Source organism: Ictidomys tridecemlineatus, chromosome 1 (genome assembly GCF_052094955.1).
Source record: "Ictidomys tridecemlineatus isolate mIctTri1 chromosome 1, mIctTri1.hap1, whole genome shotgun sequence".
Classification (NCBI taxonomy): domain Eukaryota; kingdom Metazoa; phylum Chordata; class Mammalia; order Rodentia; family Sciuridae; genus Ictidomys; species Ictidomys tridecemlineatus.
The window spans coordinates 4,078,648-4,106,250 of NC_135477.1; the positions used below are offsets into that span (position 1 = coordinate 4,078,648).

Consider the following 27,603-nt stretch of genomic DNA (forward strand, 5'->3'; position numbering starts at 1 on the left):
GTCATATCTATCTATAATTACTGGATTTGAAATTAAAACAGGAATTTAAATAATGTTTCATTAATTTATTTTTAAGTAAATGATGAACCCACTTTATGTGAACATGACTTATTTCTATGAAAAAAAAAATCTATATTACCCCATTCCAAACAAAACCCCAAACAAACAAACCAAAAACAACCCTAGTAAAAAGAGCAGCATCTTTTCATATTTTCACAAGTCTCTGTACTGCCAGGCCTGATGGAAGACAGGCCTTTGATTCTCCAAGGGCTTAAGCATTCTGCAGACTCCACTGGCTCCTTAGAGGAAGGTGGTGGAAAGGGTGAACAACAGCGAGGGCCTCTGGGCGCCAGGTTTGATTCCATACGCCCCTGAATGGTCCCACGGGTGTGTGCACTGGGCCCCCGATCCCAGAAGCCAGGGTCAGGGCCAGGGTCAGGGCCAGGGTCAGGTCAGCGGGTGGCCATACCTGGAGGAGTCACCTAAGACAGGTTCATGGGCGTGGTCGTGCACAAGGTGTCTTAATTGAACTTTTTCTAACAGCTAAGCACTCTAACCCTAAATGTGTGTTGATAGAAATGATTAAAATAAATCTTGGGTTCTTGAAACTGAATAGTCAGTTGCCACCGAACAGAAGATAAACAGGGAGGATATTGTGCAATTAGAAGTACCCTCTGCACTTAGCAGAGAACCCGCACCATGGAATGCTGTGCATCACGTAGCTCCCGCGTTTTTAAAAGACAGTGAAACGCGTACAACTGGAAAAGGCACAGGAAACTCCTCAAGATGACTGATTGTGTTTGGTGAGATGGAGAAACCAGGGAGACAGGTTTTTAATTTTTTAAAAATTTAAGTCTTCCAGCAACGAGTGACACATGGCGACGCTTGTGTTTGGCCCTTAAATTAAAAGAAGGCAGGAGGGGGTTCTCTCGGCGACGGGGTCAAGTCCCATTTCCGCACTTGGGGTGCAGGGTGCTGCCTGGCTGGGCCATTTTACCTGCCCTGCCAGCGTGCGGGAGAGGAGCCCGGCTTTTCCGCCCTCGGCCCCGCCCACGCTGCCCTCGCCCTTTCCATTGGCTCCGCGCCGCGCCTCCTCGCCCAATCGTGGCCTTTAGCGCCACAATTTGAACCGCCGTTTTGGTTTGAATTGGCGGCGCGTCGGGCCCTGGCGCGGAGTAGCCAGGACACCGGGCGCGGCGGGCGGCGGCGGGCGGCAGTGGGGCGGCGCGGGGGCGCGTGGACACCGTTCGCGTCCCGCTCCCCTGCCGCGCACTGCGGGCGGCGCAGACGGCGCTAGGTGAGCAGGCCGGGCTCGGGTGGCTGGGGCCGGAGCCGCGGCGGCCGGGGCCGAAGTCTTGGCCGCGGACCTCGGGGTTGGGCCCTGGGTGTCGCCGCCACGCTGTAGGCCACTCTGAGCCGCGGCCGGTAGCACCCACCTCTTCTGCAGGGAGCGCGGCGAGCTTCGCAGGTGCAGTCGGAATCCTGGGTCCTTCGACCCGGCGTACAGATAGGGTAGAATGCGGCCCGCGGGGCGCCTGGTGACCATCAAGAGGAGCGGGGCGGACGGAGCCCACTTCCCGCTGAGCCTCAGTAGCTGCTTGTTCGGAAGGTGAGCGCGCCGGCCTGGACGGGTGGAGGGCTCGCGGCTCCCGCGCGCAGGGTCGCTGTGCTTCCCGGACGTGGCAGCTGCTCGACCGTGCTGATCTGCTAGGGAAAGGTTGACTACATCCTTGGTACATGTGCTGTGTGATTGACATGCGTTATGCGCGTTTTTGATCAAACATTTTGCAGTTGGTTTGATAAATATTTTGCAGTGCAGAGAGGTGTAGATGATTCTTAAACCCGACTGTCTTTTTAAAAGACACCGTCCCTCCCCAGTAGACACGACCTGGCTGCTCCGGACCTCAGCATTCACTGGGCTGCTGCTCTGTTTCGAAAAATAAAAACCGGAAGGAAAGCCTCCCCCACACCTGCTGCTATGCTCTGAAACCCCTCAGCGGTTGGCTCTCTCTTTGGGTGCAGTAATATCCCTGGTCCCGGAACGGTGCACACAGTTACTAATGGCACCCCCTCACCCTCTAAGGTGTCCTCTAGGTGTGTGATAAGGTCATCTCCCACTGTCTGGTCCCTGTCCTGCATTCTGGCATCACCCCATCCTCTGGATTCCTTCATCTCTCACCATCTTCCTGAGGCATTCCAACCTCTTACTTGTGTTGGTATTTTTAAAAGTTTGAACTTGATGGCTGCATTATTCCCCCTACTCTTGTGCTTGAGTGATTCCTTTCTGTCTTTCAAGTATCTGTTTAAATTGTTACTGGAAGCCAGCCTTTAATGAGCACATGTTTTTCCTAGCATTATCACATCGATGATTAGTGTTTTTGGTTTGTTTCTCCTGGAAGTCTGGGCTCCAAGGGCAAGGGCTGTCTTCTTAATAGTTATGCACCTAGGTCAAGGTGTGGAGTCTGGCACATGAGAGGTGATCTATCTATACCATGGGTACATGTCTAGTAGAAAGATATGCTGGAGATTTGGATTTAAAATCAGTGAATAATAGTGGTTCTTGAGAAACAACACCATTTTACCTTTCAGGGGCCATTGGGCAAGGTCTGGGGACATTTTTCCATGTCACTTCTGGAGAGGTGTGTGGCAGAGGGCAGGGTTACGAGGAAACACTCAGCAATGCACAAGACAGCCCAACCTTGAAGGCTTCTCTGGCCCAAAATGTCAACAGCAGTGTTGACATTAAGAAACACTAGGGTTGGGGTTGGGGCTGGGGCTGGGGCTCAGTGGTAGAGAGCTTGCCTAGCATGTGTAAGGCACTGGAATCGATTCTCAGCACAGCATGTAAATAAATGAATAAAATAAAGGTCCATCAACATCTAAAAAAAAGAAGCACTAATGGGTTCTGCCAACAAAACCCAGTTCTAATGAAAAAGTTCTTCTTTGCTGCAATGTTCTGGTACCTAAAATTCAAATTCTCTATTTGATTTTAAAGAAGCTGTCACTTTGCCTAATTTCCTTTCTCTTCAAAAGAAAAAAAAAAAGTCCAGTCTTGAATGGCATTCATTTTGGTTATTATAAATAGTACTGCAGCATAGATTTTGCAGGTTTTTATTATTTTAGAGCAGTACATAAGTGCTGTGATAGATGCAGCTGTGCTGAGCCTGGAGGTTCATGTGGAGCCCCTACAGGAAATAAAAGTCTGTCCACTCCTAAAACCCCAGAGAGAGTGCAGTACCAGAGGCTCCCCAGCACTGGGCATTTAGGGTTTTCTTCTGTGCTTTGCCACCATGTCAGCTTTCTGTGCACAGACAGTTGATTCTAGATATTGTTTTTTGTTGCTGGCCTATCAGGATTTTTGATGTTAGGAGACTTTTGAATCTATCTGTTAGTAAGGTGTAGTTTTAAAACAGCAGTGAAGAGCTCACACTTGACATGACTATGTGCCAGGCACAGGGTGACACGTGCATTGTTTGAACAACACTGACCTGGACACTAAAGTAACCTTTCTGTATATGAAGATGCTGAAGCACAGGGGGTTGCTAGCAGGAAATACTGAACTTTGGGGTTGGTTAAATCTTTAATCATACATAAACTACTTAAAAACACAAAGCATTAAAGTCTTATAAGCATAGCTATTTTTGTAAAGGGTAATTAAATTTGTATTGTAGTATTTTTCAGTTCTAATTAAATACTCTACTGGGCTTGGTGGCACATGCCTCTAATCCCAGTGGCTTGGGAGGCTGAGGCAGGAGGATGGTGAGTTCACAGCCAGTCTCAGCAAAAGCTAGGCACTAAGCAACTCTGTGAGACCCTGTCTCTAAATAAATTACAAAATAGAGCTGGAGATGTGGCTCAGTGGTGAAGTTCCCCTGGTACCCCCCCACCCCCCACCAAAAAAATTAAGTACTCTAAGTTTTAAAGATTTCAAATAGCTTTTTATGCAACATTTGTAAAAACTTTGCAAAATATGAAGACCATTTGCACTGCATTGTTTTATGTTTTTTTTTTTGGTTATTCCTGGTCATTACATTTATAGATCAAGCATATTAGTCCAATTCTGTTTTGTTTTGACAATTTGGGATGAATTTTTAAGGAGTTACAACAACCAAAAAAAAACCTTAACTCTTTTATATTAAGGGGTACCGAATGTGACATTCGTATCCAGCTTCCTGTAGTGTCAAAACAACATTGCAAAATTGAAATCAAGGAACAGAAGGTAAGTGAGTGGGTTTTTGGAAGTTGATTTTTGAAACTTTAATTTGCTTTTTTATCTAGTCATTAATTACATATTTTCCCCCCCTTTTTTTTTACACTTGTAGGCAATATTGTGTAACTTCAGTTCCACTAATCCAGCACAAGTAAATGGGTCTGCTATTCAAGAACCCGTACCGCTAAAGCATGGAGATATAATAACTATTATTGACCGTTCTTTCAGGTAGGTAGAAATTAGTTCAGCTAACAACAAATGGCCTGCTCTGATTAACCGTGGACAGTGCTGCTATTCGGCTGTGATTCCTCCTGATGGTGGTGACGTGGAAGGGCTTCAGGCTTCACTTGCAGTCTTGATAATCTAGAAGCATAGGTCTCTAGGAGTGACACTGGACCCAGATAAGATGGAATTCCAGCATTCGAGAGCACGCAATTAGGTGGAAGATAGGTAAACTCATCTTAAAGGAGGCTGTTATTTTCTTGTGAATGTTATGAAACTGTGCTTTTTTAGTTGCTTTTTATTTTAAGCAGAATGCATTCATAGATAGCTACAAAGCAAGATGAACGCTCTTGCGATTGGTTACTACCTGGATGGACTGAACTGTGCTCCCTCGGCACCTGTATTTTGAATTCCTAACCCTGAGTACCTTAGAGTGAGTGAGAGAGGGCTTTAAAGAGAAGTTACACTGAGGCCCTTGGGTGGGCCTAGGATGTAGACACCAGAGGGCAAGTGTGTGAAGAGGTCAAAGCAGGAGGGCAGCCAGTAGGAGCCGAGGAAGGGCAGAGGAAGCCAGCCTCTAGAACCCTTGGTCTTGGCCTTCCAGCCTCCATGGCTGAGAGCAGCAAAGTTCTGTTGAAGACACCCTTATGGTGACTCATTATGGCGGTCCCAGCAGACTTAATACACCACCCATGTCTTAGGAGATTTCCAGAAGTTCTTCTGTGCTCTCTCTGGTCACTACTTCTTTTTCCAAGAAAGTCACCATGGTGCTAGAACACATCTGTCTTTGGAGTTTTGCTGCTTGAGCATGATCTCCAGGCACTAGAGATGTCTGTCTTCTAGATGCTCCCTAACAGTGAAGGAATACAGCGTTGTGTGTCTGGCTGCTGCTCTGTGAGGCCCTCTAGCATGTTGGGTGTCTCTATTGTTCCCTCTCATTGCATAAATATTTGATTTGAAAATGTGCACAGCATGCATCATAACAGAAGATTCAAGTGTAAATACAAACAGCTCATTCCAGGAGTGTGGAGGAGAGGTAATTCTCTTTTTGAAATATGTTGAGGCTTTATGATCAGATATGGTTAATTTCTCACTAAGTCTGTGTATTTGAAAACAGTGTATTATATAGCTACTGAATGCCGTGTTCTATCTAAATTGATAGATTAGATTCAAATCCTCTATATTGAATTATTACCCTATTTATTAATTACTCTAAGATGTTGAAATCACCTTCTGAGGATTCATTATTTCCATTTTTTAGCCTTTTTGGTTTTCACCATGTTTGGAAGCCTCCAAATGGCATATAATGGCAAACAAAAGTCCCCCTGGAGCTGACCCTGAACAATACATATGGCTGTCCTCAGAGCTCTGGCACAGAACTCTGTCACTTATAAACGTCCTCTACCTTTTACCGATATTTCTTTTGGATAATAATTGTAGATAAATTAATTTCTTTCTGATTAGTGCTTACACAGTGTAGTTTTTTCCACCCCTTTAATCTTAACTTTCCATCATTCGTGTGGCCTCTTTGAACCTACTGTCAAGTGACTTGTTTTAATTGGAATATCTTCTGGATGGATTGAACTTTGTATCATGATAAAATGTCCTTTGTCTCTATGTGCAATCTTAAAGGACATTCTTATTGAATGTAGACTTCTAGGTAGGAAGTATTTGATCTGGAATGGAGACCAGCACTATTTTCCCCAAAGAAAATACCGTTAAATGGAGATCAGTTGAGATGATTAGAGATCTCTAACGAAGAATAGAAAACAGGCCTTAGGGAAAAGGGTTTGATTCAGCCCTCTGATACCATAAGAAACCATTCCAGATACCTAAAGACTTTCAGTCTGGGTAGGATCAAAATTCAAATCAGGCTCTTTCAAAAATCCTGTAGAATAATGGATTGCTTCCATGGATTTGATCTCAGATCAGTCACAACAATTATGGAGCCCCACTAAGATCCTAGGCACAGAGTAAGTGGGAGTAGATGATCATGGTGTTCTGAAACAGCCCTGAAGTTCCCTGAAGTCACAGCTTTATGTTCACCTGAAGTGTGTCACTCCATGGTGAGTGAAGAGCCAGTTACCTCTGGGTTGCTGGAGGTGTGCTTCATGCTGTTCACTGGCTTCCAGGGGTCGGGGGAGAGGAAGCCGGTCCTGCTCCTAGTCAGTGGGCATTCACACAGAGGTGCTCAGAGAGATTGTCTAGCCATTCCCAGGCCAGTCAGTGGGAGTTAATCTGGGTTCCCACCTCTGACAACAGTGTTCCAGAAGAAACCTGAGAAAATTGATTCAAGTTTCTAGTGGAAAACACTTTTCCAGCTCTAAGTTCATTTCAGTGTAGAAGGTAATGTTCTGAACAGAGCCTGAAGTTTTTTCTTGTACCTGACCCAATATGGAGGCTTCAGCTAGAGGGTGTGAATCCCAGACTAACTCTGCCATCCTTCCCTGTGCTGTAGGTATGAAGATGAAAGTCGACAGAATGGCAGCAAGTCAACTGAAAGTCCTGGGAGGACTCGTGAACAGGTGATGGGAAGGACCATTTGGATTTGGGCTCTGATTCTTCTTTGATGATAGGAAATCATTTAGAGGCATTTTGACAAATGATTTTTTTTTACTTTAAATCAGCGAGGATGGCTTTCTGGCTATAGCAGAAAAATAAGATACGAAAACAAGTTGAACCTTAGACACAGTGAAATAATCTAAAACTGTTTCTTTGTGATTCAGAATGAGGGTACTGCATTGTCTTATGCTTTTGGCCAGAACGTCTCCTCTAGTATGCCGTGCTCTTCCTGGAAGCCTGTGGTTGGAGCAGCCCTGACACAAGGACGTAACCTTGGGATCTGCACTGCCTCATAGTAGCTTTTGTCTTCCTCTCATTATTCTCATCCATCTGTGTGTCTAAAGTAATCATGTAAAATTCGTGAGAACCAAGATGCTTCCTGTTGTGATGTGAAGCCAGTCCCAGGGATAGGCCATGTGAGAAGCCCTGGCTATCTGAGACTGTCAGTGCACAATGAGTACACCAGGGGCTCAGCGTATTAAGCACAATTCTGGTCACATGCTTGGAGACTTAGTGCTTGGAGACTTTGTGGGGCGCAGCAGCTCTAGGATGTGTCCTGAGAATTTGTCTTTTCTGCTCTTTGGGAAGCTGCTCAAGAGCAGCTTTATGTGGGGCCAGGTGGGAGTTGTTGGTTTGGAAGTTAGCAACAGGCACTTAAGCTCAAGACCTCTGCCACAGCCTGGTGATGGGGGCTGCTCATTGAGTCGGGAGCTCATCCACTCCTGTGCTGCAAACTATTTTGGGGGGTTATCACACACACCAGCCATTACCCAACTTGTTATTGGGTGTAAAGAAGTTAGCCAAGTAGTTATGGAACTATGGACTGGACTTCTTGGCAGTCTGTATCACTTGTCACCTGTGATTAAAATAAATATTAAAGTTGCATATGTTGAGAAAATTATAGTAATTTGACAGGGATTTTTTGGCTATCAATAAAATTGCAAAAAAAATGGGATTATATATATCATACATATTTTAAATTTTATTAGTAGTTCATTTTTGTTGTTTAGTCATAAGATTCTGGACCATTTTGGATTGGAAATAAAATAAAACTCATCTTTCATAGATAGTTTTAGAAGGTGTTAAATATCAAACTTGAAGGGACTCAGTGAAGCGGTTAGACTCTTTGCCTTTGGTAATAGCATTTGGAAATTTTCTTAGTATTCTAGGTGATACTCTTTTCCTCTGGAGTATCAGGCTTCTGCGGCTTGTATACATGTCATTTGTTATTTCTTTCCTGTTGGGCTGCCAGGGTGTGTGGGAGTCTAATATGCAGGCTGAGGCTGCAGTGCCCCTGGCTGAGCTGCTTCCACTGTGCCTTCACCTGGGCTCTCAGGTGACAGCACTGCACATGCTTGTGGCCATGGTTCACCCACAGATCCTGGACCCATTTCTGCTGAAGCTTGTGGTCAATAGTTCTGCTTGGGGTGGGTGAATAGGTGTAGACGATGCTCGATTTTAGCTTGATTCCTCTCTCATATGATACGGGGCCATCACTTGAAGTTATAGAATCTTTCTGAGGTTTAAGTTAAGTCATTTTATGCCTGGGGTTTGTTTTTTTATTCTATCACTTGCTCTTATTTAGAAGCCAGCTAAGATGTGTCTGGATCTTGACCACTAGCTTCTCAAAGTCTCTAAATGTCAAAGGAGCAGCTTTGCAAAGAAGATAATTAGTAAAAAAGAATATTTTCATTGTGATGACCACCAACATTTAGGAAGGCACTGAAATCATTGTTCTTGCTTTCCCAATGCACAGAGACCAGCGCGGCGTGCCTCGAGAGCCGGCTCTTCAGCTGACCCTGGTTTGTACTTGGTTGGGTTCACTTCTGGGATCCTCAGGGCCAGACCACTGCACAGTGGCAAGGGGAGGGCTAGTGGGGGCACAAGTGTGAGACTCTAGGAGGTGTGCCATGTGACCTGTCAAGCCTGGGCAGAGCTGTCACCGTTTCCCTAGTAATTGATGGGTTACTGAGTTTAGGGTAGAGTCCAAGTTCACATAAATTGAATTTTCAGTTGTCAGTTTAATTCTGAGTCATTCAATAGATTATTGTCACTTCATCCTGATTGGAGGCTAATGTGATTTTTTTAGTTATTTGAATCAAAATATTAATATCTTAAGACTTACAGAGTTTAGGCAGTAAATAATTTATAGACTAAGGGAAAAGCAAGATTATAAGGCAATTATGATACTAAATTCTACAAGTTTTAATCATTGAGAAAATCTTGATTTTCTGTTTCTTATTTCAAAATTTATTGTCAAGATGGGAAAGAGCAAGATTCCAAAGCCCATTCAAAGATCATGGAAAGAAATGCTTGGGGAAAGCCTGTGGAGTGTGCCAAGGAGATCACAGGAGACAGTTCTGCCTTGGATGGTGCTGGCCCAGACCCACCTAGCGCTCGGTCCTCAGAACATCAGGGGCAGGATGGCAGAAATGCAGGGGATACCTCTTCTGGGGACTCTAAGGCAAAGCCCAGAGTAATGTTAGTGAGCGGTCATGGAACACCAAGGTCTGTTGCCTCTGCGCAGTGTGTGGACAACAGCAAGAGAAGTGAATCCCCCTTTAAGAAGCTTTATCAGTCGATGAAGGAGGAGTTGGATGCAAACCCACCAGGACAAAATGTACAATGCCAGAGGAAATCAGGAGCACACAGTGGTGGCCCAGCAGAGAGAGAAAGCACTGGTGGTTTGCAGAGGGCGCCCCAGCTGGTGCTGTCATGTCAACCAAGACGGAGATCTGGGAGAAGCACACCCATGAAGGAAGACCCTTTCCCAGAACCAGAGACCAGCCAGACTGAGAAGGGAAGTGACTTGGAGCCCGTGGAGGCCTCTAAGAGGCTTGTGGGTTCCAGCACTCCTCTCTCTAAGATGACTAGAGAGAAGGCCCCTGTGCCGTGTCCACAGCCGCCAAGTTTTGCTCAGGAACATAAGAATGAAGACCTGCGTGTGACTCTGAGTGAAAGTGCCGGTGTCAAGGCAGTTGATGTGACAGGTACTCCTGGGAAGCTTTTAATTAGAAATCAAGCACCAGTCAAAGCTGAAGGCACTGCCAACCCCAACAAAAAGCCAGAAAATCTTTCTTCTAGAAGCAGGAGGAGTGTTCCTACAAATATGGAAGTGCTGCCCACAGAAATCCAGAGCCAGCCTTTTTTAACTCAGTATCTCACTCAAGTTGAAAAGAAGATGCAAAAGGATTCCTTCAATAAGCCTGAGAAATTGGGCACAGCGGCTGGACAGATTTGTTCTGGGTTACCTGGTCTTAGTTCAGTTGATATCAGCAACTTTGGTGATTCCATTAGTAAGTTTGTTTAATGATAAATCTACTTTCCCCCAAAGTTTAATATCTACTGTATATATAGATACTAATGAGACTGTCAATAAATATGAGCTTTGTGATGAGGAATCTACTTAAGCCCGAGGGTGCAATGACGAGGCATGTTTCTATTTCAGGTATAGATGAGTCTAAAGACCTGGATTATTGTAGCAAGCAACAATGGAAAGGTGCACTAGTTAGGGAAGTATGCACAGGCCACCCGAGATAGGTAACCCAAAAGCATGTGGTTCTCTTTCCTTCTATCACAAAATAGGAAGGGGAATATTTATAATTGCTTTTGATTTAGGGTTCAGTTCTGAACTACAACTTACTGAATCCTATGCATTAGGTTGGAATAAACCCCTGGAAACCCCGTGAGAATCACTGAACATAGTAGTAGCTCTCAGAGATTAATGCTTTGTTCTCAGAGTCTCTTCCAAGCACTGTGTTATAAACACTGGACTAGGTGTTGGGCTTTGTAGCCACTGACACAGGGAGGAACATCCACGAAGTGTTCTTATATTCCTATTGCAAGTGGGGAAGCTAACAACCCAAAGTCCCAGAGTGAGCGTCTTTCATACCAGGAGTGGAGCTCTGGCTTCTTCCTACTCGCTGCAGCTGGACCACTGTGGGTGGGGAGTGTCTAAAATATACTGTGTCTGTCCACTAAGCCTCCTACAGGGGCTCCTCCCTTGGTCAGAGATTTGTGCTGATGGGTGGTTCAGGAGGTTGGGCGGGGGGCTGGGTCACATGAACCCCCCAGATAAGTTTTTATGGCTCACATTCTGCTCACTATTTGTAGGTGTGGGTCAGGCCCAAGCATGTGTGTCTTAGAAAGTTCTCTCTGGCCACTGTTAGTGTTTGTCTCCATCATCCCTCTGCCCCAGTGCCAGCTGCTGCTACAGACTGGTCACCCTCTTCAGGGTTAGAGAAAAGCTCTGTACTGTGCACTAGACACTTGCTGTCTCAGTTGCTCCTCCCGAGGTATTTTAGGGAGTCCCAGGGTAGCTTTGGCTTCACCACGGTTTAGAAGAACCCAGGTGTCAGGTTCCAGTTGGTTAGATTTTAATAATAGTTTGAAATAGTCATGCCTCCTGTGAGGTTTACTCATGGCCCTTTTCACATCTGCTGTCCTTAGACAAGAGTGAGGACCTGTCCTTGAAGAGAAGACGCGTGTCTTTTGGTGGTCGGCTAAGACCTGAATTATTTGATGAAAACTTACCTCCTAATACCCCTCTCAAGAAAGGGGAGACACCAGCCAAGAGGAAGTCTCTTGCAGCTCACAGTCCAGCTGTCCTGAAGAAGATCATCAAGGTAGGCTGGACAGGCGGTGGCCTTCTCTGCATGCTCACAGGGACACACCTCCTGCCCAGACGCTGCTCTAAGCAGAGTGGCCAGTCAGATCTGCAGTCTTCTAGTCAATAAGCTTTTACGGCACTCAGTCACTTGTCTTATTTGGTCTGGGAAGGTAGACATCAGCTCCCAGCTGGCTGTAAGGTGGCTCAGTGGGTCGGGCGTGTGTGACACTTTTACTTTTGGAGCTCAAGACCCCTGACACCTGTGCCTATATACACCTGTGCCACAGACCCACCTGGGTCACACTACAGATGTCCAGTTAAAAAGATTCTGTTCATTGACTCATAGCCACAGGATCATTTCATCTTCTTCAGGGTTGAAGGTAAAGTCAGGGCATTTGACTGGGAAGGAGGAAAATCTTTAGTAAATCCGTCTCTTTTGCACAGTCAGCTTTGTAGGCATTTTTGTCCCTGGTGCTCTGCTTCCCTCCCTGTCTTCAGCCCCTGGGGAGTGGGACTCTGTGGCTCACTGTAGCCGGGACTGTCCGGCTTTACTTTCTCTTAGTAACAAGAAGAAGTGGGAAGGCACACTCTCTCCTTCCTGTTTTACCCTGGCTCGCAGTGGCCAGTCGACTGAGCTCGGAGCTGGGTCATCTCACTCAGCAGGCTGTCCCTCCATCTTTCCACTGGGAATGCCTCAAGTCCGACTGGATTTCTGCTTTGTCTCCATTTTCTTTCCCTAAGTGAATGGGACAAACTCAGCTCTGCCGTAACCTTGTAAGACAGTGCTTTAAACATTGGGTGCTTTGAGATTTTAACAGCTTAAATTCTTCATTGAAAACATTTTGGCAGGCCTGACAGAGATGTTATGTTTTGGGGAAAGTTTCTCTTGACCATTTCTTCCCATCAGGAACAGCCTGCGTCACTAGGAACAGAGTCTTCAGGAGTCTGCTGGGAAGTGAAAGCACAGAGTGTGTCTACAGGGTTCCCAGCTGCTAGTCCCAGAATAACTGCAGCAGGGCCAGGTGAACAAAGACGCAGATCGGGCAAGGCCTCGGCTGCCTCTGGTGGCAACAAGTCCCCTCAAGACACTCCTAAGAAAGCTGGGAGGAAGAGTGGCCAACTGTCTTCAAAGAGGACTTCTATTAGCCGAAGCCAACATGGCATTTTGCAGATGATTTGTTCCAAAAGGAGAAGCGGTGCTTCTGAGGCCAACCTCATTGGTTAGTGTTGGGTTGGAGAATATGTTTTAAGGTCATTTTTTCTCATTAATTAGTCCCAGTTTTTGTTTAAGTTTCACCATCTTTTCTCTGACAGTTGCAAAATCGTGGGCAGATGTAGTTAAACTCGGTGCAAAGCAAACACAAACAAAAGTTGTGAAGCATGGCCCCCAGAGGCAGGTGAACAGAAGACAGAGAAGACCCAACACTCCCAAGGTAGGAGATTCCTGTGGGTGGCTTGTGCACACCTGCCTGCTGCTCAGGTCGCCTGAAGTGTGTGCTCATGCTCTGCTGTTTTGTCCCCCTCACCTCTTTCCACAGAAGCCCACAGGCCCCGTTCACCATCAGTTTAGCACGGGCCATGCAAACTCTCCTTGTACCATAATAATAGGGAAGGCTCAGATTGAAAAAGTGACCGCACCTGCTCGGCCCTACAGGATGCTGAACAACTTGGTCTTCAGTCAGAAAATGGACTATAATGAAGACCTTTCAGGTAAAGCAGCCAGAGTTCCTGTGATCATAACTCTTGACGTCCTGACTGTGACTCTGATGCTGTTTGCCACCTTTGCTCATCTGCTGTGCGTGCCATCATAGAGCAATAACTGAGGCAGCTGGCCAGGGTCAGAGACTTCAATGACGGGAAGCTGGTTGGGAGTACAAGGCCATGTCTGCACATTGGGATCATGTGTCCTCCAGAAAGCACCTCTGAACATGGCAGCTGCTTGGCATGCTTTTTCCTGGACGGCAGCATCGGAGCAGGGAACTGAAAATGCTTTGGGCGGGGAAGGCCACCTTTTCTTAGTGCCCTTTGCTGTGCAGTTGTTGTGGCTGCTCCTGGCGGAGCTGGAACAGGTGTTTTTGAGCAGTGCTTTGCTTCTTCAAGCAAAGCTTTCTTTCTTTGAAACTTAACTGTATCTTGAAAGAAAGGCTCTAGGAGAACCTACCAGGAGGGTCTTTAGACCATTAATTGAGCAAATGCTTGCACACTGTTCACATTCTTAGTGAAGGTGTGATGAGCTGACTTGCTTAGAGATTACAGCTATGGCGAGGAAGCAGATTTTAGGTTCCATATCACATGGTATATGAGTGGTTTCCACTGTGCAGCTCAGGAGGGAGCTGAGTTTTGAATTGACTGGATTTTGCAACCTTATTTTTATTTCATGGCATGTTGGGAATTGAAAGTCATTTTACTGCTCAGTATGCAAAGTACATTAATAAGAGTAATACTTGGATCAGTTCATTTATCTTTAAAAAGAAGAGCAAAACAAAAACAGTAGGTGAATGTATATATGTATACTTGTAAATTGTGAATATGTATAGGACACTGATGCACATTTTACAAAATGTTAAAAACAGCTCAAAAGTACTTCTTTTTATATATCAACCTATAATTTGAAAATTTTTTGTTTTTTAGTTATGCATAACACTAGGATTTGATTTGGCATAATTATAAAAACATGGAACATAAGTTCGCTCCATTTCAGTCCCCAGTACTTGTCCTTTCCCTCCTATCCTCCCTCTCCTGGTCCCTTCCCCCTTCTCTACTGATCTTTATTCACTTTCAGCTGGGTTTTGGTGTCTTGCCGGTATTGGTGAAGGTGAGCTGCTCTGTGGAATGCCCATAGACTTGCATAGGAGAGCTGGGTCAGATTTGCCCACTGCTTTTATTTTAATAGGACCCCCTCCACCCCCACCCCGTGATGGCCCTTTTAAGATAAAAATGAGATCTTAAATACTCTGCCTAGGACACTGGGTTGTCCCAAGCACTTCTTCCTTCAAGACCCTTGTAGGAGTCCTACAGGTTCACCCCTGGGTGTTGCTGTCCACTTAGAAACAGTAAGTGCTGGACCTAGGCCCTGGGTGCTTTGGGGAAGGCCTGGAGGGCTGAGAGGAAGGAGACCTCTGTGAAGGACTGGGTCAGTTGGGAGCCTCAGCTGGCTTCCCAGACGATCCTGCAGAGAGCACTGGCCCAGGAATACGGGTTCCCTCTCCTTGGCTCCAGCACAGGAGAACAGGAGTGCACTCTTACACATGAGGTACTGTATTCTTTCTTTTTCTGAGATGTCACTAGTGCTTTTTTGGTGTTAAAATGGGATGCAATGCTATTTGGATTTTTAAAAATACATACCATGACTTGTCCACACTAAAAATGGGCAGCATCCCGTCACTTTCTAAAAGGTGGGGAGATATTATTTGTACGCAAAATCTTGGGAGGAACCAGAACTCTTGGGGAAGCAGCAGGCCCTTGGGACAGGATGCCTGGGGGGAGACCCTGAGGGAGCGTGCCCACCGCCAGTTTCTGTCCTGCCGGCACTTTTGTTTGGGGACTAGTTTGGAAGACCATAGAGGACAACTCCCTCATTTGATTTCCTTTCCTGTCAGAAAGGGGTAGAGGAGAAGCTGTATCCACCTGTTTTCTCATTGTCCTCTTTTAAAAATTAGCACATTATTAATAGCTAATGAGACCCTGAGTCCCAGGAGTCCTGGGACTTAGGAGTTTGCCTCCTATCATTTAGTCTGTTTTGTATGAGAACTGGGGTAGCTAATTGTACATAAGAAATACGTTCAAAATGCTTTCATTTTCCAGGGCTCACTGAAATGTTCAAGACCCCAGTGAAGGAGACGACTCGAAGGACAACCACATCTCCCAGCACTCTTTCCAGTTCAGAGAAATCACTTGGAAAAAAGCCTCAAGTAACTAACTCAGGAGGAAAACCTCTGCCCCTCACTTTGGAGATTTCGGGTTGGTTGGCTTTCCTCCTAGATCGTCATGCGTTGGGAACTTAGAGATGGCTTCATTTCTAAACTTTCAGACGCTGTAGTGTTACTTCACAGCAGAGGCCCCCTGATGAAATACCCTTTCTGCCTTCTCTGCTCTGTTCAAGCAGAGATTCCTGTTGGCTGTGAACTACCACTGCGTCCATTTACCACGTGGATAGAAACAGCTAATAAGTTCAAAGGTTCCCACACACTTTGAGCTTCTTTATGTATTCTAAGAGAATGATAAGGCAGAAAGGGGTACTTGCTCTCATACTTATGAATTACTCATATTCAGAATAATTGCGGTTATAGAAGAGAAAGATAGTGATTTGTGTACTAATTATCCCTCTTCATTGTGTGTGGGGGAGGAGCCCCAGGAGAATGAGACAGGAGGCATCAGTCCGTCTTCCCCTTTCCTTTGGTGCTAATCATTGCATCCCTGCTACAGAGGGAGCAGCTTGCTGCCCTTCGGAATGTTGCTGGTGTTGAAATGTAGACGTTTCCTGCATAATATGGACCCCAAGCGTACAGGGTAGAAGTCTTGTTAATTAACTTCATTAATGGTTTAAGCCAAGAAATAGCTGTTTCTCATATCTGAAAAAAATAATTGCCTATATTCAGGTCTGTGGTCCTGGCCTGGCAGCCTTCAGAAGACCCATCATAAGGCACTTTTCCCCAAGTAATCACTACAAACCCTAACTACCACTTAATGATGGCCCCACTTTATCACCAGTGACATTACACTTAAGGGTACATGGCTCACTGATGAGACAGATTTATGTCCATATCAGCAGCCTCGCATTCCTAGAATGTTGAGCGGAAGCTGGATTATTGGTTCAGACACTATATTTCTTGAGAATAAAATACTAAGTTGATTTAAAACAATAAATATAAGAGCTAATATACTTTTATTATAGGATCAAGTGTGCTCTCCAGTACACAGAAAACAGCAGAACCATCTGAGACGTGTTTTGCAAGCCCATCCTTAAGACGGCAGAGTATTAGAAAAGATGGAAACACAGAGAAAGCTCCCAGGAACATCAGTACAATGACTCCTTTGGAGATGAGAACTCCGGGGTTTTCACCAGAGCCTCTGAAGACGGTGTCCAGTGCCAACAAGCTCAGAAGATCCGTGGAGCTCAGAAATGCAGAGGTGCCCCGGGTGGAGAGCAAGACCGAGGCAGGAGCAGACGCTGCCCTGGCCCTCCCAGGAAGACGCCTGAGGGAGACGCCCCGGGGAGGACAGGCGGGGGACCGAGAGGAAAGTGCCCAGTCAGAAGGAAAGGGTGGCAGGGTGACAGATGGAAGGAGATCAAGAACTGGGCGCCTGAAGAGTGAACCCACAGCCAGCCTCACAGACCCGGAGAAGACACTCAACGTAGAACCCTGGGAAGACCCGTCAGGTAGCCAGCAGCTGCCCGGAACACCAGGGTGCACCCAGGAAACAGTGAACAAGGAGGAGGAAGCCACTAACCTGCCCTGTGGAACTCCTCTGCCCAGTCCAGCAACTCCCGCCGCCAGTGGGAAGAGACGGCGCAAGAGATCTCTGGGAAAGGTGGATGTGCAGGAGGAGGCCTCTGCGCTGAGGAAGCGCGCCCACCTGCCAATGGAAGCCACGCACTCCCTCGCAGCGCCAGGAGGAGATGAGGAAAGCATTGGGGTGTCGAGGGGAACTCCAGAGCAGAAGGAGGACTCAGTGGTGTATGGAACTGGAGTGAAGAGGAGGCCACGAACTCCTAAAAAGACCCAACCCCTAGAGGACCTGGCTGGCTGCAAAGAACTATTCCAAACCCCAAAACACATCGAAGAGTCTATGGCAGTCGATAAAACAAGATTGCTAGTCAAATTGCCCGAACCAGGACCTATGGGAACCTCAACAAGCACAAAAACACAAGTCAACACGCTGCAAGGAAGAGTAGATGTGAAACAAGAGTGCCCTGTACCAGAGAGGCTCAGAGACACGCCCAGGGAAGCCAGGCACACAGGCAGAGTGTCAGGAGCGGGTGGCAGTGCAGGCAGAGCTCTGGAGGCCTCTGCACAACAGGCTCTGCGCCCAGCAGCAAAGGTAACAGGGAGCAGGCGGCAGCCAGGGACACCCAGGGAAAAGGCCCAGCCCCTGGAGGACCTGGCTGGCTTCCAAGAACTTTTCCAAACACCTGGCCGTGGCGAGGACCTGAAGACTGCTGGAGAAACCAGAGATGCACCTTGCAAATCTATAGAACCAGAACCCAGGGGTACTCCAACACCCTCCAAGAGACGGCCAAGGACAAGTCTGCAGAAAGTGGAGAAGGAAGAGCTCTCAGTACTCAGTACACTGTCACAGTCACCAGGCAGAGCCATGCACACACCCGCGGGACCCATGCAGGAGGAGAAAGGCGCCAGTGCTCTTGGAACTCCAAGGCAGAAACTGGACCTGACTGACAACCTAAGTGGACTGAAAAGACAACGACGCACCCCTAAGGAAAAGGCCCGGCCCCTGGAGGACCTGGCTGGCTTCCAGGAGCTCTTCCAAACACCAAGGTGGGACAAGGACCCAAAGACTCCTGGAAAAACCAGAGATGCACCTTGCAAAACTGCAGGGTCAGAAGGTGTCAGAGCAACAGCAAGCACAAAGAGAAGGTCTAAGGCAGGTGTGGGGAAACTGGAGGAGCAGGAAGAGCTCTCTGCACTCAGCAAACTGTCACAGTCACCAGGCAGAGCCATGCACACACCCGCGGGACCCATGCAGGAGGAGAAAGGTGCCAGTGCTCTTGGAACTCCAAGGCAGAAACTGGACCTGACTGACAACCTAAGTGGACTGAAAAGACAACGACACACCCCTAAGGAAAAGGCCCAGCCCCTGGAGGACCTGGCTGGCTTCCAGGAGCTCTTCCAAACACCAGGGTGGGACAAGGACCCAAAGACTCCTGGAGAAAAGACAGATGCACCTTGCAAATCTGCAGGGTCAGAAGGTGTCAGAGCAACAGCAAGCACAAAGAGAAGGTCTAAGGCAGGTGTGGGGAAACTGGAGGAGCAGGAAGAGCTCTCACAGTCACCAGGCAGAGCCATGCACACACCCGTGGGACCCGTGCAGGAGGAGAAAGGCGCCAGTGCTCTTGGGACTCCAAGGCAGAAACTGGACCTGACTGACAACCTAAGTGGACTGAAAAGACAAAGACGCACCCCTAAGGAAAAGGCCCCGCCCCTGGAGGACCTGGTTGGCTTCCAGGAGCTCTTCCAAACACCAGGGTGGGACAAGGATCCAAAGACTCCTGGAGAAACCAGAGATGCACCTTGCAAATCTACAGGACTGGAACTAGTCAATGCACCAGCAAGCACAAGAAGACGGTCTAAGACAAGTGTGGGGAAAGTGGAGGTGAAAGAGGAGACCTTTGTGCTGAGGGAGCTCACACAAATGTCACAGGAAGTCACGCAGACACCCAGAGGCCTGGGAGGTGATGATAAAGCCATCAGAGCTTTGGAGGAACCCGCACAGAAAGCCCTGCGCCCAGCAGCAAAGGTAACAGGGAGCAGGCGGCAGCCAGGGACACCCAGGGAAAAGGCCCAGCCCCTGGAGGACCTGGCTGGCTTCCAAGAACTTTTCCAAACACCTGGCCGTGGCGAGGACCTGAAGACTGCTGGAGAAACCAGAGATGCACCTTGCAAATCTATAGAACCAGAACCCAGGGGTACTCCAACACCCTCCAAGAGACGGCCAAGGACAAGTCTGCAGAAAGTGGAGAAGGAAGAGCTCTCAGTACTCAGTACACTGTCACAGTCACCAGGCAGAGCCATGCACACACCCACAGGACCCGTGCAGGAGGAGAAAGGCGTCAGAGCACTTGGAACTCCAAGGCAGAAACTGGACCTGACTGACAACCTAAGTGGACTGAAAAGACAACGACGCACCCCTAAGGAAAAGGCCCAGCCCCTGGAGGACCTGGCTGGCTTCCAGGAGCTCTTCCAAACACCAGGGTGGGACAAGGACCCAAAGACTCCTGGAAAAACCAGAGATGCACCTTGCAAAACTGCAGGGTCAGAAGGTGTCAGAGCAACAGCAAGCACAAAGAGAAGGTCTAAGGCAGGTGTGGGGAAACTGGAGGAGCAGGAAGAGCTCTCTGCACTCAGCAAACTGTCACAGTCACCAGGCAGAGCCATGCACACACCCGCGGGACCCATGCAGGAGGAGAAAGGCGCCAGTGCTCTTGGAACTCCAAGGCAGAAACTGGACCTGACTGACAACCTAAGTGGACTGAAAAGACAACGACGCACCCCTAAGGAAAAGGCCCAGCCCCTGGAGGACCTGGCTGGCTTCCAGGAGCTCTTCCAAACACCAGGGTGGGACAAGGATCCAAAGACTCCTGGAGAAAAGACAGATGCACCTTGCAAATCTGCAGGGTCAGAAGGTGTCAGAGCAACAGCAAGCACAAAGAGAAGGTCTAAGGCAGGTGTGGGGAAACTGGAGGAGCAGGAAGAGCTCTCACAGTCACCAGGCAGAGCCATGCACACACCCGTGGGACCCGTGCAGGAGGAGAAAGGCGCCAGTGCTCTTGGGACTCCAAGGCAGAAACTGGACCTGACTGACAACCTAAGTGGACTGAAAAGACAAAGACGCACCCCTAAGGAAAAGGCCCCGCCCTTGGAGGACCTGGTTGGCTTCCAGGAGCTCTTCCAAACACCAAGGTGGGACAAGGATCCAAAGACTCCTGGAGAAACCAGAGATGCACCTTGCAAATCTATAGAACCAGAACCCAGGCGTACTCCAACACCCTCCAAAAGACGGCCAAGGACAAGTCTGCAGAAAGTGGAGGAGAAGGAAGAGCTCTCACCAGTGATAAAACCAAAGCAAATCTTAGGGGATGGTGCACACACCGAGGCAGAATCTACAGGTGATGATAAAGGTGTTAAAATGGTCAAGAAACCTGTAAAGCGGAAACTGGACACAACAGAAAAAGTAACTGGCAGCAAGAGGCGCCGAGGGTCAGCTGAGGGAGAAGCCCAGCCCCCGGAGGACCTTGCTGGCTCCAAAGATCCAATCCCAGCTCCAGGCCCCTCTGAGGAACCCACAAGGGACGAGAAGACCACAGAAACGCCCTGCAGATCTCCACAGCCAGAACCAGGGGACACACCAGCAAGCACAAAGGGACGGCCCAGGACACGGCTCCGGACAGCAGAGGTGAAAGAGGAGCCCCGGGCACTGAGGAAGCCAGCGCAGACATCACGGGCCACCAGGCACACGCGCACGGCCCCAGGAGGTGAGGACCAAGGCAGCAGAGCTTCTGAGAGGTCTGCACAGCAGGCCCGGGCCCCAGCAGCGAGAGCAATTGGCATCAGGCGGCTGCGAGGGGCACCTGAGGACCAGCCCCTGGAGGACCTGGCTGGCTCCAAAGAACCGATCCCAGCACCAGGTCCCACTGAGGGATTGGCAGGTGAAGGAAAAACCACGAAAATACCCTGTGAATCCCCAGAAGCAGAGCCCGTGGCAACCCCAGCACCCCCAAAGAGAGAGCCCCGGGCAGGGCTCAGGAAAGCACCTGTGACAGAGGAGGTCTCAGTGCAGGGAGAGGTAGCAGGGACCTCAGGGGGACTCGTGCACACACACCCAGATCCCAAAGGTGATAATAAAAATATCACAGTGCTCAAAGAACCTGTAAAGAGGAAACTGGATCCTGCTGCAGGTACCAGGGGCAGCAAGAGGCGCCGAGGGTCAGCTGAGGGAGAAGCCCAGCCCCCGGAGGACCTGGCTGGCTCCAAAGATCCAATCCCAGCCCCAGGCCCCTCTGAGGAACCCACAAGGGACGAGAAGACCACAGAAACGCCCTGTAGATCTCCACAGCCAGAACCAGGGCACACACCAGCAAGCACAAAGGGACGCCCCAGGACACGGCTCCGGACAGCAGAGGTGAAAGAGGAGCCCCTGGCACTGAGGAATCCAGCGCGGACATCACGGGCCACCAGGCACACGCGCACGGCCCCAGGAGTTGAGGACCAAGGCAACAGAGCTTCTGAGGGGTCTGCACAGCAAGCCCGGACCCCAGCAGTAAGAGCAATTGGCATCAAGCGGCTGCGAGGGACAGCTGAGGGCCAGGCCCAGGCCCTGGAAGACCTGGCTGGCTCCAAAGAACTGATCCAAGCCCCAGCCCCGTCTGAGGAACCCACAAGGGACGAGAAGACCACAGAAACGCCCTGCAGATCTCCACAGTCAGAACCAGGGCACACACCAGCAAGCACAAAGGGACGGCCCAGGACACGGCTCCGGACAGCAGAGGTGAAAGAGGAGCCCCGGGCAGTGAGGAAGCCAGCGCGGACATCACGGGCCACCAGGCACACGCGCACGGCCCCAGGAGGTGAGGACCAAGGCAGCAGAGCTTCTGAGGGGTCTGCACAGCAGGCCCGGGCCCCAGCAGCAAGAGCAACTGTCATCAGGCGGCTGCGAGGGGCAGCTGAGGGCCAGGCCCAGGCCCTGGAAGACCTGGCTGGCTCCAAAGAACTGATCCAAGCCCCAGGCCCCTCTGAGGAACCCACAAGGGACGAGAAGACCACAGAAACGCCCTGCAGATCTCCACAGCCAGAACCAGGGGACACACCAGCAAGCACAAAGGGACGGCCCAGGACACGGCTCCGGACAGCAGAGGTGAAAGAGGAGCCCCCGGCAGTGAGGAAGCCAGCGCGGACATCACGGGCCACCAGGCACACGCGCACGGCCCCAGGAGGTGAGGACCATGGCAGCAGAGCTTCTGAGGGGTCTGCACAGCAGGCCCGGGCCCCAGCAGCGAGAGCAACTGGCATCAGGCGGCTGCGAGGGGCACCTGAGGACCAGTCCCTGGAGGACCTGGCTGGCTCCAAAGAACCGATCCCAGCACCAGGTCCCACTGAGGGACCGCAACATGATGCTCACAGTCGGAAGAGCACTCCAGAGCGAACAGCTGAAAGAGCCAAGCCTCTGCCTACAAGCTCGAGAGTCCTTAGGGCCCCTAAAGGAAAGCCAGTGGAAGACCAAGAGGGCAAAGGACACCCGACAGCACCACAGAGCAGAAGCAACATGTCCCTGCCCACGGGTAAATCTGGAACAGATGGACTTCTCTCAGGAGTCGGGGCGCCGTGCTCAGAGACTGGGCTGCAGGATACTGTGCAGGCCAAGGCAGTCCACGGGAAAAAGAGGGCCGCTCCCAGGGAGAGAGGCAGATCTCCTGAGCCCTTGATAATCAATAAGGATCTAAAAATTTTAGTCAACAGAATTGAACCTGCGGAAGATCACAACTCCAGGAGGGAAGCTGGAAAGAGGAAACTCAAAGTGGAAGACTCGGCGCCTGCGGATAAGGTGATGGCAGTGTTAAGTACTCCCCGGGTCGTCTGGGGCCAGCTCCTTCTTGTGTAGTAGTGGGCAGATATCTCTACCACAGGGGTGTCTACCAAACACCATCAGTAACTATTGTAGGGGGATACATGGAGGGAACAGGCTAATTCTGAGTTTGAAAAGTACCAATCAAAATGATGACTTAACCTGAATGGTGTTTCATATTCAGTTTGAGAAATTGATGATAAAGCAGGTGGATAATTCCATTCCATATTTAAAATACCTGCAAGGTCAGGGCAGGGTTCAAGGAGAGTGTGTGACAGTACTTTAACAATGAGGAGAATATTGTACTGCATATGTACCCTTGAGAAGAGGAACTGTAAGATTGCCACGCAGCATCCCCCAGGAATGCTGAATTGCCCTGTGCTTTAGTGTAACCATTAAGAAACAGCAGTTCACTTGCCAACTCTGTGATGTAAGCAGTAGCATTTAAATGTGGCACGTTATATTAGGCATTGTGATTGAAGTTTATTCTGAATTTCTAATTTGTAATTTATCAGTAGGGATCATTTCTATAGGAACAAAGTTGCAGAGCATTAGCTTGAATATCCTAGATAACTCGTGTCTTAGAAATTGGGAATTGAGGGGCGGGGGTTGTGGCTCAGCTTACCTAGCATGTGTGAGCCACTGGGTTCGATTTTCAGCACTGCATATAAATAAATAAAGAATAAATGTCCATTGACAACTAAAAAATATTTTTAAAAAAGAAATTAGAAAATGAGAAATATGCAAATGACTTATTTTTTTATGCCAATTTCCTTTTGAAAAATTTTCTGTTAAATTTTAAGATTTGTTTTACTAAGTTTCAAAATTTTGTTTTACGGTTTTTCATTTCTTTAGGGAATTTTGCTGCGAACCAGACACCAGAATACAACTGAAGGAGAAGAGCCAAGACCAGAGATCACTGTATCAGCAGAAAAGATGAAAATAAAGAGACAGGGGAAGAATCCCATGGAACCCTCCCAGGAGGTGGGGCTGCAGGGCCCAGGTGATGGAGACGAGAAAGCTGAGTCCAGGGCCAAAGTGAGGGGAAAGAGAGCGTGCTTGAGAGCTGGAATTCGGAATCAGATTTCCCAGTCTCACACAGCAGAGGAGGAAGTGACGGAGAGAAGTGTGGCAGTCCCCATGAAGATCCAGGAAGAGAAAGGAGCAGCTGCAAATTCAGACTTCAGGTGTCTGAGGTCCAGAAAACCAGGCATGCAGCCTAGTCTGGAGAGTGAATCTGAGCAGAGAGTCACTCGAGGTGCCAAGAGATGTGCAGAAAACCTAAAGGTAACTAATTATATACATACACGCAGAGAATGGGTGTGTTCATGCAGTGTTGCAAAGGCCAAAGAGAAGCACATACATAACGTCATGTTATCAGCTGACCATTAAAACTTTAGAAGTACTAATCTAGGTCACACATTTTGTCCTGAGTTGTATTTTCTTTGGGAATTCCACTTCCAATAGTGAATGCAGGTCATGGAAGGCTTCATTCAGGATGGGCTGGGAATGTACCAGGTCATCCCACTGTCTGACTGCTTGTGACATAGCTCTCACTAAGATGGTATGGAATGTCTTCAGTCTATCCTGGGTTCTGCAAAACTTGCTGAGGAAAGCTGGTCCTGTCTGGACCCTTGTTTAGAAACACTGAATAAACAAAGCCTGGGGGGTCCAGAAGGCAACTAGCACTGTGTTAAGTTCCATGCAGGGGAGTGGGTGTGACATTCCCCTTCCCCAGGAAAAGAAGTCCATGAAACCCTCCCAGGAGGGTTAGGACAGTATCTGACCTACCTGCTGGAGCCACTTCTAATTCGAATAACCCACAGTGCATCATTAAACTCATGAGTGTTCTTCTGGAGAATCCTTGATTGAGCTGGAGGCCTGTGGTCCCAGCTGCTGTGGAGGCTGAGGCAGGAGGATTGAGAGCTCCAGGCCAGCCTGGGAGACCTTCCCCCAACCCTCTGCCCAAAAGTAAAATGAATAGACACGAAAAAGGGCAGGGTGGACAGGAGGGGTGTGTGTGTGTGTGTGTGTGTGTGTGTGTGTGTGAGTGGCCTCAGAGTTGCTCTCAGCACACACAATCTGGACCTAACACTGGCCTATCCTGAGATCAGTCAGTGACAGAAGGTAGCAGTGGCCACCTTGATATGTCAGGTGCAGGTGTCCGACTGGCACACCTTGGACAAGCCAGGAAGCTTGAGCTGATCCCACCAAGCATGATACAGTCAGACTCCCAGATGCCCCAAGACCATCAGTGAGCTGGGTAGGAAGACTCCTGCCTCTGGTGGTGGCAGGAAGCCCTAGTGGGGGTATTGATAGAAGGTTCCAGAGAGGGAGGAGGAGAGGCTCAGGATAGAGTAATGTCCAGGAAGAGGATGTAAGTCAGAAGCTGTGCCAGGCCCTGGCCGGAAGCAGAAGCCACCTGATGGTGGCAAGGCATGGTCCTGCAGGCCTCAGTAGCCCCAGGAGCTTAACAGTGGCCCTTGGCGCCAATTTTACCCGAAAGGTCGGGCTGCAAACACGTACACGCTCTGGAGTGGAGCTGAGGAGTGAAAGCCACCGCTCTTCTTCCTGGGATGATCCTAACCCCACAGCAGCCTGGCCCAAGGGAGAGCCAGGCCTGGCTGTTCTGTCAGGGACACTCTGGCCTCTTCCTTGTCATCCACCAGCGGCCATGAAGACTCCCAACTCACCGATGGGCTTCTGCAGGGTTTCTCACCCGGTGCCCACCATGGGCTCCAGCTCTGGCTGTCCAGAGGCCCAGACTGCTTCTGTAAGAAGTAGGTTTCTCCAGGTACAAGTTCCCAGCTTGGTCACGTTTTCTGTGTTCCTTCCCCCCTAAGGGAAACAGTCAGGAACCAAGGGCTGGTGGAAAGTTGACTGGGAGTGGGGTGGGGGGGACACGTCGTGGCATTGATGAGAGAAGCAAAGATGGTCTCATGTGGTGAGTAATGTTGAGGCTGAGGAGGACCACCAGGAGGGGACAGTTGGGGACTCTGGAGACCAGGGCTGTGGCCACAGCTCAGCATGGATGTGTGAACACACTGGTCTGAGAAGGGTTGTGTGACCTGGTGAGGCAGAAATTTCATTTGTTGTAAGCTGGAGTAGTGGTCAAAACTCTGACCTGCATTCACCTGGGGTCTTGTTTAGTGTCCCTTTCACCCTAGAGTCCTGAAGGAACAGCTACAAGTGGGTGAGGTGGCCTGTGGACATCTAAGACACGTGATGGGGTCCATCCCTACCTATTTGCTGGTAGAGCGGGACTCAACCACCATGTACCCACCTTCTGCTATCATGGTGCTGGGCCCTTAGTGCTTCCTGCCTTGTGACTACAGGTTCTAGAACTCGACAAATGAGTACATCTAGATCTTTCTTTCACTCACACCAAGCTTTGTGTCTTGAATTCTAGGCTTGTTTCACTACTGTGTGATTTTGTCGTAGTGCTGCTTCTCAGGAGTGTCTACATCACACTTGCTCTTCCTGGTGGGTTTGGGGAGGGGTCTGTGTTCAGCAGCATGCAGACCGCAGGGCTGAGGTTCTGTCTGAGCAGCTGTAGTCATCTTTGTGCCTTTAGAGTTGATCTGCTCCATCTCCCCGCCCTTCTGGAGGAGACTCCCTGCAGGACCGCTCAGGTCACACTCCGTCCAGAGATTGTCCCCTGGGGTGGTTTGCTTTTGGTTTAGGAGATTCAGATTTTTAATCCAGGTTGAATATATGTTTTCTAAATGATATTTTAAGTTTAATAATAAAAAGTTTAGGAAAGAAACTACTTTTAAGGTGATTTATCTGAAAACAAATCTCTAACCTCAAAATGAATTTTTTTGAACTAAGGACCTGCACAAATTCTAATAATAATTTGCATATTTTTTAGAGCAGGGTTCATTACAAAAATCATTATTTTAAAGTACTTAAGAACTGTTTTATTTTCTTTATACAGGTTAAGGACACAGTGGACACCAAGAAACTAAGGAGCAGAAGTCACCGGCACAGGGAAGATATTTAGCTAGTAAATTTAAGAGGGAAAATATATAATAAAGTTAGTTTAGTGTTAAATTTTTAGTATAATTTTTGATACCAGTATAAAAATGAATTGTGTAAATAATAATATGGGTGTGTTTAAGAGAAGAAAGAATTTTCAGGCTCTGGTTTGTCTTTATAACCCTGCAAGGGGTCCACAAGGGGCATTGCCGGCCAGTTCCTGAGTGGTAACGATTCATGTCTGGAGCAGGTGGACAAAGCATGTTTGCTCCATATTGCAGAATAAAGCCCTGATCCTGATGTCAGTTTTGGCTTCTTTGTGGCTTGTGTCATAGTGTGTCCTCTTTGGTCATGTGAGAGTCTGTGTCCTGCATATAGTTTGAAAGGTAAGAACTTCTTGGGAACCCAGCACTAAGCAGTCATCAGTGAATCAGCAATGCCCGAGTGATTAGACCAGTGCAATTTACAAGAGTCTACCATAGGGAGCATTCTGGGCCGACATTAATTAGGCTGTTGGTCATGTTTGGTGTCCTTGCCCTTTAGGGTCATGGAGCCAATGGGGGGTGGTTGGCGATCCTGTCTTTGGAGTCATGGGGTCCTGTTAGGGAATGATCAGGGGTTTGCTTTTCCACTGAATCTGAGTCTGCCCAGGGTTGCTCTTGTCTGAGACAGTCTCTGCCACAGCATTTTGGGGCCATCAGCTTGTGTGCCACTCCATTCCAAA

At 48.5% G+C, this 27,603-nt stretch overlaps 1 protein-coding gene across 1 annotated transcript; it reads left to right on the forward strand.

The window, feature by feature from the left end:
- The first annotated feature begins 1,156 nt into the window (after positions 1-1,156).
- Positions 1,157-27,184, forward strand: Mki67 (marker of proliferation Ki-67). Its single transcript, XM_078024269.1, has 15 exons — positions 1,157-1,297; positions 1,448-1,609; positions 4,141-4,219; positions 4,323-4,438; positions 6,891-6,957; positions 8,751-8,796; positions 9,256-10,290; positions 11,444-11,619; positions 12,511-12,823; positions 12,918-13,036; positions 13,142-13,313; positions 15,408-15,563; positions 16,498-22,880; positions 23,757-24,188; positions 26,839-27,184. Exons 2-15 carry the CDS (start codon positions 1,518-1,520, stop codon positions 26,902-26,904), a joined length of 9,252 nt encoding a protein of 3,083 aa, XP_077880395.1. The 5' UTR covers positions 1,157-1,297; positions 1,448-1,517; the 3' UTR covers positions 26,905-27,184.
- Positions 27,185-27,603: the final 419 nt, after the last annotated feature.

Bases quoted from the DNA above. Each gene is read 5' to 3' on its own strand.
- Mki67 (XM_078024269.1), top strand. From the start codon at position 1,518: ATGCGGCCCGCGGGGCGCCTGGTGACCATCAAGAGGAGCGGGGCGGAC. The intron at 11,620-12,510 runs GTAGGCTGGACA...TCTTCCCATCAG, and splicing joins TCCTGAAGAAGATCATCAAG to GAACAGCCTGCGTCACTAGG. The intron at 15,564-16,497 runs GTTGGTTGGCTT...CTTTTATTATAG, and splicing joins CCTCACTTTGGAGATTTCGG to GATCAAGTGTGCTCTCCAGT.